The sequence below is a fragment of the Melospiza melodia genome, chromosome 18, assembly GCF_035770615.1.
Source record: "Melospiza melodia melodia isolate bMelMel2 chromosome 18, bMelMel2.pri, whole genome shotgun sequence".
NCBI lineage: Eukaryota > Metazoa > Chordata > Aves > Passeriformes > Passerellidae > Melospiza > Melospiza melodia.
In genome coordinates, this window is record NC_086211.1 from 13,776,619 (window position 1) to 13,787,237 (window position 10,619).

The 10,619-nt window shown below is 50.1% G+C and overlaps 1 protein-coding gene across 1 annotated transcript; it reads left to right on the top strand.

Moving 5' to 3' along the window:
• Positions 1–864: 864 nt before the first annotated feature.
• Positions 865–10,024, top strand: INTS15 (integrator complex subunit 15). Its single transcript, XM_063171207.1, has 6 exons — positions 865–1,100; positions 2,261–2,482; positions 4,207–4,372; positions 6,001–6,528; positions 8,142–8,181; positions 9,311–10,024. The coding sequence occupies exons 1-6, from the start codon at positions 909–911 to the stop codon at positions 9,480–9,482; spliced, it is 1,320 nt and encodes a 439-aa protein (XP_063027277.1). The 5' UTR covers positions 865–908; the 3' UTR covers positions 9,483–10,024.
• Positions 10,025–10,619: the final 595 nt, after the last annotated feature.

Genomic DNA, 10,619 nt, shown 5'->3' on the forward strand with positions numbered 1-10,619 from the left:
GGGGGCCCTGCCAGCCTCTCCCCTGGAGCTAGGCACCCTCCAGAGAAGGGCTGCTCCCCACCACGGGATCAGGGCTGGACCTAGAACCCCCAGCAGGCTCCCCAGGTTTCCCCAGGCAAACCCTCCATGGTCAATCCCTCTTCAGGTCAGGAACCCCCCAGGGGCCAGACCCAGGAGCAAGACCCTCCTGAGACAAGGTCCCTCCAGATCCTGTCCCACCCAGGCTAAGACCCCCTCCAAGCAGAGTCCCAGGGTTTAACACCACTTCTGGGCCCAGACCCCACAAAGATCAGACCCCTTTCATGCCAACACCCCCAGGGCTGGACCACCCTCAGGGCCAATCCTCCCCCCGGGGCTAAACCCCACTCCTGCACATCCCCCAAGGGCAGCAGGAACTAAAGGGCACTTCCCAAAGCCCACAGCCAAGAGCCAAGTTTCTCCCAAGGCAGGAGCCCCTGAGCCAGCCCAAGCAGCAGCCCCCATGGCCCATATCCCCTCATGCCCAGAGCTCCATGCCCCTCACGCCCAGAGCTCCAGCCCTCCATGCTGAGACCCCTTGGCTCAACCTCAGCACCAGAGGGCCAAGAGTGTCCCTCCAGGGGCAATACCCCCTCAGGGCCAGGCTCCTCCCAGGGTTGGCACCGCCTGTCTGAGTCCCCCAGGACAAGCTGCCCCCATGCCCCGGTGCTCCCCGCCCATCCCGGGCCCGGCTCCCTCACGGCTGGGCCCCCGTTACCCCCGCGGGCGGGCCCGCCAGGCGGCGCTGCCGGCGGAGGCGGCGACAGCGCGTGACCGTTTTTGTCCTGACCGGGCCGCCGTAGCGCCCGCCCGTCCGCGCCGCCGAGGGGAGGCCGCGCCGAGCGGGGCCGGGAGCGGAGCGGGACCGGGAGCGGGAGCGGAGCGGGGCCATGAGCGACATCCGGCACTCGCTGCTGCGGCGGGACGCGCTGAGCGCCGCCAAGGAGGTGCTCTACCACCTGGACATCTACTTCAGCAGCCAGCTGCAGAACTCGCCGCTGCCGCTGGTGGACAAGGGCCCCACGGATCTGCTCGAGGAGTTCCTCTTCCAGGTCCCCAAGGAGCGCGGAGCGCCGCCCAAGGTGCGGCACCGACACCCCGGGCGGAGCGGGACCGGCCCGGGGGGCGCGGGGGACACACGAGGGCAGGCCCAGGAGCTCAGGACAGGATTCCTGCTGGAGCCTGAGGCCTCAGGACGGGACAGGAGCCCTCCGGCGCGGGCTGGGGGCTGAGATGGGCAGGACTGGGTCTATGAGGCTCTGCTGCTGGAGACTGAGGGCTCAGATGGACAGCAATGGGTCCCTGAGGCTCTGCTGCTGGAGATTGTGGGCTGAGATGGACAGGACTGGGTCCCTGAGGCTCTGTTACTGGATACTGAGAGCTGGGATGGACAGGACTGGGTCCCTGAGGCTCTGTTACTGGATACTGAGAGCTGGGATGGACAGGACTGGGTCCCTGAGGCTCTGTTACTGTAGATTGAGAGCTGGGATGGACAGGACTGGGTCTATGAGGCTCTGTTACTGTAGATTGAGAGCTGGGATGGACAGGACTGGGTCTATGAGGCTCTGTTACTGTAGATTGAGGGCTCAGATGGACAGCAATGGGTCCCCGAGGCTCTGCTGCTGAGGGCTCAGATGGGCAGCACTGGGTCTCTGGGTCTCTCCTGCTGGAAGCTAAAGCCCCAAAATGACAGCTCAGGGTCCCTGGGGTGCTGGTGACTGAGGATTTTGGCAGGGAGGGGGCTGCTGGCCAGTCCCTGATGGGTGCCCAGGATTCCAGGTGTGGTGGGGACCTTGGGCACTGCCCACATCCCCGAGTGCTGCAGCTGGGCCCTGCCAGGGTGTTTGGGGGGTTTGGGATGGAGCTGGAGCTCAGAGATGAGCACTGAGAAGTCACAGGTGCTGGTGGCTGTTGGAGTATGTGGCCCTGCAGCTCTCAGTGCTCTCAAGGAGGAAATATTTCCTCCCCCAGCAATGTCAGTCTCATCTCTCACTTGGTGGGCAGCACTTGCAGGTGCAGCAAGCACCAGCTTTGGTGTTCAAATGAAACCTGGAGCTCTTCAGTGTCACCACATAAATGCACTGGTGGTTCAGAAAGCTTGAATGTGTGTGCTGTGCATAAATATTGAGTCCCTTAGCCCAAAGGGATGCTCTCAGCCTTTGCTGTTCCTGTCTTTTCACTTGTTTTATGGTCCTTCAAGAGGCTCAGTGTATTTTACAGCTTTGCTTTTGTTTTCTTTCAGAGACTGACCCCACTTCAGGAACTTCAGCTCCTTGAGATCATGTGCAATTATTTCCAGGAGCAGACCAAGGATTCAGTCCGGCAGGTCATCTTCTCATCTCTCTTCAGCCCCCAGGGGAACAAAGCAGATGACAGCAGGATGGCCCTGCTGGGGAAGCTGGTCTCCATGGCAGTGGCTGTCTGCAGGGTGCCTGTGCTGGAGTGTGCTGCCTTCTGGCTGCAGGTACAGCTCCTGTGCAGGCAGGGGTGCCTGGGGGAAGGGCTCAGGGTGTGCTCCAGGGTGGGCACAGTGAGCTGGGGCACAGCTGACCACAGTCAGCTCCTCCTCCCTGGCAGTTTCAGCTGTCCCATGTCTGTGCTTGTGCCCATTCCTGTGCTCTGCCATCAGGGAGAGCTTTGCTAATCCATTAATGTGCTGCAATGGGAGAAAAAAATTGTTTGGGTGTTTTTTTACTGTCAGTAAACCCTCCAAACCCTGCATATTGAAAGGGCTCAGTGGAGGTTTTGACCAAAGCAGGGAGGAAACCTTGGTCACATTGCCTGAAGAAGCTGACTCTGGAGCTTGGGAAATAAACCCTTCCTGATGTGCAGGTTTGGGTGTGGAAGAGACAAACCCGTTGAAATTTGGGCACAAAATACCTGTGTCTGTCTTCTGTGAATGCAGCAGGTTGGAGATCTCCTTTGTCTTTTCCTTTCCCACTGAGATTCCCCACCGAGGGCTTTGGGAAGTGCACCTTTGTTCCTGCTGCCCCTGTGGGATGTGCAGAGCTCACAGCTGACACAGGGGCAGGAGCAGGAAGGCTGTGCTGGGAGGGAAGGGGGGAGGAGGCAGATCTCCTGTTTGCTGGGTCCCTTTTCTCCCACATGGTGAGTTTTTGGGAGGGCAGGATGGGACGTAGCAGGACTAGGTGTATTTTTATTTCACATGGCAGCTGTTAAGTGACGTGAGGATTTCACACACAGAATATTTTCCACATTAAAAATATCAGGCATGGCAGCTGAACCAGTTGCTCTGGGATTGAACCAGTTGAACTACAGAATGGTTTGTGATGGAAAGGACCTTAAAGCTCATCCCAAATTGAAGAAAAACCTTCCACTGTCCCAGGTTGCTCCAAGCCCTGTCCAGTGTGGCCTTGAACACTTCTAGACCAGGTTGGAGAGGCCACAGCTTCTCTGGGCAACTTGTGCTAGGGCCTCAGTGCCCTCACAGGAAAAAAATGTTGCTGAAGTATTAAAAAAAGCTCTCTAAGTCAAAATATTGATCTAAAAGGTTTCAGTTTTAAGCCACAGCTGCTGTAAACTTGTGACAGTGTTCACAGGTGTCTTAGGATGAGGGAAGAGGTGAGGATCTGACTCCATGTTTCAGAAGGCTTGATTTATTATTTTATGATATATATTACATTAAAACTATACTAAAAGAATAGAAGAAAGGATTTAACCAGAAGGCTGGCTTAGAATAGAGTAGAATAGAATAGAATAGAATAGAATAGAATAGAATAGAATAGAATAGAATAGAATAGAATAGAATAGAATAGAATAGAATAGAATAGAATAGAATAGGAATGATAACAAAGGCTCTGTCTGGGACAGAGAGTCCAAGCCAGCTGACTGTGATTGCCCATTAATTAGAAACAACCACATGAGACCAATCACAGATGCACCTGTTGCATTCCACAGCAGCAGATAATCAATGTTTACATTTTGTTCCTGAGGCCTCTCAGCTTCTCAGGAGGAAAAATCCTAAGGAGAGGATTTTTCAGAAAAGATGCCTGTGACATAAACTCAAGCTATCACAGTCTATTTTGATACTGCAGTACAGTGATTTTATTGCTGTGAGAGTGGGTGTTTGATGAGCTGAGAGAGAGCACCCACAGCAAGGCAGTGCCAATGGGGCAGGTGGGGAGCAGTGACAGGTGTGATTGTGTCCCCTGTGTGCTGTCCCTGCAGAGGACCCCAGCTGTGTTCTGTGTGAGGCTGGCCCGAGCCCTGGTGGATGATTATTGCAACCTGGTGCCAGGCTCCATCCAGACCCTGAAGCAGATCTTCACTGCCAGCCCTCGCTTCTGCTGCCAGTTCATCACCTCAGTCACAGCTCTCTACGACCTCTCCTCAGGTAAAAGTGCCTCTTTCCAAGTGAGAACTGCAGTGTCATGCACCATGAGTGAACTGTTGCAAGGGATGTAACTGCTGGAATCCTAAAGAGGTGTTACCATGTAATTATTGCCAGAGGAAGCTCAGGGGTGTGGCTGTTGCCTCATCTGGCACTGGGATGGGAATAAAAATAACCCCTCTGTGGCTGACTTAGAATTCCAGCCTGGTTTGGGTTAGAATGGACATTAAAGCTCAGCTTGTTCCACCCCTGCCATGGCAGGGACACCTTCCACTGTCCCAGGTTGCTCCAAGCCCTGTCCAGCCTGGCCTTGGGCACTGCCAGGGATTTGGATTCCACAGCTTCTCTGGGAAACAAGGGAGAGTCTGTGTTGGAGAAGCAGCCAGGAACACCTGACACAAAGGGCGTTGTCCCCCACAGAGGGCAAAGGACATGGGGCCTTGCTGACTGAGCAGCTCTGGGAGTGAAAGTTGATCTGTCTGGGCTCAGTCAGTTGCCTGTCAGTCTGATCCCTTCCAAAAAGGGGTTAAACAAGTTCTGAATGTTGGCAGGCTGGAGCAGGATTTCTGTGGAGCAGTGGTGAGAAACACAATCAACATAACTCCAGTGCACTCTTTAACTGTGTGTGTGACCTGCCAGTGGCACAGCCTGCCTCAGCTTCTTGCTCAGATACTTGTAGGTGTCTAAAATGAGATTGATTTAGCTCTACTCAGCCACAGAAGGCTCATGGTAGATCAGAGAACAGCCATACACTGAGTACCAACACCACCTACACTCCAGAAAAGCAAATGCTGTTATTGATAAAGGAAATGCTTTGCACACTCCTCTCCAAATAAACAGCTTGGCATTACTGAGGGTGAAAGAGAGGTTCAGGCTTAGCCTTTATGTTGTTTTTATAAAGTATTTGGTAGAGCTCAGAGCTCAGATTTTATATTCCATCATCATGTCAGAAAGGAAATAGCTTGAGTCATAGGAAGTAATTTTTAAATTCCTTATTTTATTTGAGTTGTTTTTTGGTGACACAGAAAAAGGGAGCTTGCTCTTCCAATGCAGCATTCCCCCTGTGACAGGATGATGTGTCAGGGTTTCTCTTGTCTGTAGTCAAGTTCATGACCATCTTTCTCTTCTCACCTGAAGCTTTACATAATCCTATAATCCTTTCTATGTCATGTAATTGTGTTGTTGCTTTGTGTTTTTCCACAAGACACATTTGTTTAGGTATGTAAGGATTAAAATAAATGAGTTAAGTTATTGGCACTTCCTTCTCTTCACCCAACAAGCTTTTCCTATTTCCCTTGCCCATCGTGCTTCCTGTGGCCAGGGATAAATGGAGAATTACATTAGGGAAAAAAATGAGCAGATGATGGGTGGCAGAGAAGAAAATGACAAGAGAATCTTGGCTGGGAAAGGGGATAAATATCAGTGTTTGGTGGTATCTTTGGAATGGGTGGGGAAGATGAAGGTGACAGGAACATAGTTGTCTCTTGGGAAAAACAGTAGAGCTGGGGAGGTTCAGAAATTGTAACTGGGACAGTGTAGGATGAGTGTATGTGAGAGACTAATTAGAACCTGAATTAATAAATAAAATAACAAAGGCTCAGCTTACCCACCACTAACCCTCCTATCTGCAGATGAGCTGATCCCTCCCTCAGACCTGCTGGAGCTGATTGTCTCCTGGATCTTTGAGGACCCTCGTTTGATCCTGATCACCTTCCTGAACACTCCCATCGCAGCCAACCTGCCCATGGGCTTCCTGGAGCTCACCCCGCTCACCGGCCTCATCCGCTGGTGCGTCAAGGCCCCCCTGGCCTACACCAGGAAGAAAAAAGCCTCTCTCTCCAATGGACACCCTCCCAGCAAAATTGCCAAGGACTCAGCTTCAGGAGAAGACAGGGATTGCCACCAGCTCTATTCCAAGCTGCATCTGTGTGTCCTGCAGGTCCTTATGATGCTCCAGGGGCATTTAACGGAGAAAAACCTTTATGGGCGCCTGGGGCTGGTGCCTTTTGACCACGTGGTTCCTCTGGTGGAGGACATTAACAGACTGTCTGATGAACTCAATCCTCTCAATGCATCCAAAGAGATTGAACTTGCTCTGGACAGGCTGGCTCAGGCTTTGCAAGTGGCCATGGCATCAGGAGCTCTCCTGTGCACCAGAGGTGAGTTGCCTGTGGGGCTGGCAGAGACCTGGCAAGGGATTCTTCTCCTCCACAAGTTGTAAGAGGCAGTTTTGGGGTGAGGGAATAAAGATCAAGGTGTTCACAGTATAATCAGTAGTTTTCCCTGTTAGAAAGTGATAGTGCACAAAATAGTTCAGGAAAAATAGCTGGAGGGAGAGTAAGAAAGGAGAGTTCACTGCTTTGGGTGGGTCAGAGTGGGGACTGATCCACAGCCCTGCACTGTGCAGTGTCAGACACTGTATCTGGGTGTCTGACACTTTGTCCCCCTCAGAATTGCCTGTAGCCATTTAAAAAGCACTGTTTGATTTTCTTCAGTATAAGTTCTCTGAGTCTGCCAGCTGGAGGAGAGGCCACGAGCACATAAACCCCTGGGTGGGTGTGCTAGACAAAGAATGTGAAAAGCAAATAATTTATCTTCAGCTGAAACTTTTGTGACTTCAGCTCACCTATAATGAGACCCCATTACAGGGTGTCCAAATTCAGCTAAACTCAGTAAAAAAGGGCTGCTAGCCTGGCTTTTGTCTGGCTTTCCTGCCTCCAAAGCCACTTCTTTCCAAAAGACATGCAGAGAGATAAAAAGGAAGTGGCTCAACACAGGGCAGGGTCAGCCACACAGACTCTTCTCTTGTGATATTCTCTTTAAAACCAGACAATTTTAGGTTAAACCAGAGGGCTTGAAGCTCTCTAACAGCTGGGACATTAAGTGCAGACCACAACTGCCTCTGCCAAACAGGGATCTGATGCTTTTGTCCTGACTGAACCAGTGCTGCTGGTCCAATTTCACTATTCTTCCTCCTCATCTTTTAGAAAGTAACTCTGAGTGTTATAAGAACAAACAGCAATCAGAGGGTTTTGATCTGAGGGCTGATTTCAGCTGTGTTTGTTCTTAGCTGGAACATTCTGAGCACTTGCTCTTTCTGTGGAAGGTAGTTCAGTGTAAGGGGCTGCTGAAATATCAGGTATTTCAGTGTTTGGGGTTCAGATATTTCAATTTTTTGGGGCTGTGTGTGTCTACAAAGGCAGGATTTTGTTCTTAAGCTATTCCTGAAAACACTTTATCAATGGGAAATGTTGTTAAATTCCTTAGTTCTAGCTATTCTGCTTTAGCAGAAGTTTGGAGGTGATAAAAGTGCAATTTCTAGTTGATAGATCCCAGCAAGAAAACCCCAACCCATTCTTTAAGGTAACAGTGGTTAAAAAACCCAAAACCAGTATAAAACAGGTACTGGGCAGAGTCACACCTTGTGCTTCCTATGTCTCAGTTACTTCTTGTTGATGTATTGGTATTGCAAAATCCATCCCAAGGCTTATCTCTCTTAAATATCAAACATTATAACAGTGAAGGGGCTGGTGGGGAGAGTTGGTGAAATGGAGAAATATTTTCTCTCCTATGAAGGTTTTGGGCCTGAGAGAGGGATTCTGTATCTCTTGCTGACTGATGATGATAGGTTACTGACAGATTCAGTAATCAGTAATTAATCAGTAAAATTAATGATTATTCAGTTATCTGACCTTCCTAGAAAGGACAGCAGAGAGGAAAACCACTCTAATTTCTGCTTTATCCTTATTGTCAATCTTGTGTCCTCTTTCAGATGACTTGAGGACTGTGTGCTCCAGGCTACCACATAACAAGTAAGAGACTTTTTACAGCTCTGTTGGCTTTGATGCATGTTCCAAGACACTCAAAGGCTGCTGAGACAAAATCTCCTCTAAAAATTTGTCCCTGTGGAATTTGGCCTTTATTCATGTGCACTTTAGCACAGGGATAAAGATGACACAGTCCTGGATGCTTCCTCCCTGGATTCCTGACAGAAAGGGGCTTCAGTGTGTGTTAGAACAAAGGCACAGGAAAGGGAAATGAAATTCCAGCAAGGAACCTGCCCCTAATTGTCCCATCTCTAATTCCCCACTGGTTTTACCTGACTGAGCTCTTGCAACTGCTTCTAGCTTTGCAGTTGCTTCTTGCCTTTTTGCTAAAAGAGTAGGGCTTAAAAAAAAGGGTGGGGAAAGGGAGAAAAAGTCTCCTGGCAGCTGTAAAGATCAGAATTGTGTCACTGTTCTCCTGGTGCTCAGCAGCTGTGAAAAACGCCAATCACTTCTTTTTAAAATTTTAAAAGTTTAATGGTAATAAAATGGTTATAAAAATAGTAATACAATTAGAGTAATAATAATTTGGACCATTTGAATTAGGACAATATGAGATAATAAAGACAAAGAGTTATGGACATCCAGGGCAGCACGAGCCCGAAAAGGACACACATTAACAAAGGATTAACCCTTAAAAGCAACAGCCTGTTGCATATTCATACACCTCATACATGATGCATAAATTCCATTCAAACACAGGATTATGTTCTGTGTCAACTTCTTCTTCTGAATCCTAAGAGCACCTTCGAGGCAGGAAGAAGTTCGTTTCTTCTGATAATGAGGCAATAAATTCCTTTTCTCTGAAAGACTCAGATGTCCTGGGGCTGCTATCTGGTGCGAGTGCCTCATTCCTTTCTTAAAAAAATCCCACTAACATTGTTCTTATTTTAACTACAAAAGTTACCTTTTAACTACAAGACTACATTTATCATATTATTAAGATGTTAATACAGCACTGCTAATCAATACACCAAATTACACATGGTAAATATCTGCACAGTGCCACGCAATATGCACTTCTCCAGCAGCGCTGTGAGCTGGATGTGAATTACCCTTAGAACCACACCAAAAGCCGCTCTAATCACGTCTCTCCTGTGTGAATTTCTCCCCACAGCCTTCTCCAGCTGGTGATTTCGGGCCCGGTGCAGCAGCCGACACACGGGGCTCTGCCCCCCGGCTTCTACCCGCACATCCACACCCCTCCCCTGGGCTACCCCGCGCTGCCCGCGCACCCCGTGCAGACCTTCATCCCGGGCGTCGCCTTCCCCTACCGGCCCATCCGCTAGCCCTGAGCCCGGCAAGCCCCGGAGACAAAACCCAAACGCCTGGGAAGCGCCTTTTCCTCTGGGGAGCAGCAGAGCCGAGCTCCGCCCGCGGCCCCGGGCAGCGCTGGGGCGGGTGCACGTCCCGGGACAAGGAGGGGATGGGAACCGACAACATCGATTCCTCTGCAATTCCTCCATCCCAGCCTCTGCGGACTGGGGAAGCTTTCCTGATGTTCCCAAACCTCTGCGGGGTATGGAACTTTTTGTGATGTTCCCAAACCTCTGCGGGGTATGGAACTTTTTGTGATGTTTTTGCAGCAGCCCGGTGCTGTTTACATCAGGGTGAGCCCGGCTGCTCTGGCTCTGGGAAGGCCTTCTGTGATTATTTTTTTTTTTTTCCCTCCACTCCAGCCTGCTTGTTTCTTTGTAAATGTTTGTATCTATAGCTACAGAGGATGTGTACACTGTATATTTTTGGAAGGCAAACGTTTGTTTCTGAAGCACAAGGTAGAGTAAAGCAGCACTTCCTATTAAAGGAAACAATTTAAGAAGCGTCAAAAAAATCTGCTGCTTTCTTTTTTTTTTTAAGAATTAGAATTGTTTAAAATTGGATTCAACAACAAGGAAAAACCCTTCAGAACTTCTGATTTCAGGATTAGAACCATGAATGGCACCAAGTCCTTACACTGTGAAAGTTCTGCCTCCTATTCCTTTGAAGGGCTGAGGGAAACTTTGGGCCAGGTGACCCAGGGGCCACCTCCTGTTTCCCAAGCACCTGAGGGGATTTTGGGGGTACCTGAGGGGATTTTGGGGGGTTTGGGCAGGATTTTGGGGGTCTCAGGTGGATTTTGGGGGTCCCTGAGGGGATTTCAGGGGTTCTGAGTGGAGTTTTTGGGGTCCCAGGGGGAATTTTAGGGGTTCTGATGTTGATTTCAGGGGTCCTGAGGGGATTTTGGAGGTCCCTGAGGGGATTTTGGAGGTCTTGAATCCTCCTGAAGGGTCTGTGAAGAGATATGGGGGGTCCCTGATGGGTTTTGGGGGTCTCAGGTGGGATTTTAGGGGTCTCAGGCAGATTTTTGGGGCTCCTGAGGAGGATTTTTGGGGGTCTCAGATCCTCCTGAAGGGTCTGTGAGGAGATCGCGGGGGTCCCAGGTGGAT

What these genes read in the sequence shown, in the direction of transcription:
- INTS15 (XM_063171207.1), top strand. Translation starts at nt 909, where the DNA reads ATGAGCGACATCCGGCACTCGCTGCTGCGGCGGGACGCGCTGAGCGCC. An exon ending in AGCTCTCCTGTGCACCAGAG is followed by an intron (nt 6,529 to 8,141) that starts GTGAGTTGCCTG and finishes GTCCTCTTTCAG; the next exon opens with ATGACTTGAGGACTGTGTGC. An exon ending in TCCAGGCTACCACATAACAA is followed by an intron (nt 8,182 to 9,310) that starts GTAAGAGACTTT and finishes TTCTCCCCACAG; the next exon opens with CCTTCTCCAGCTGGTGATTT.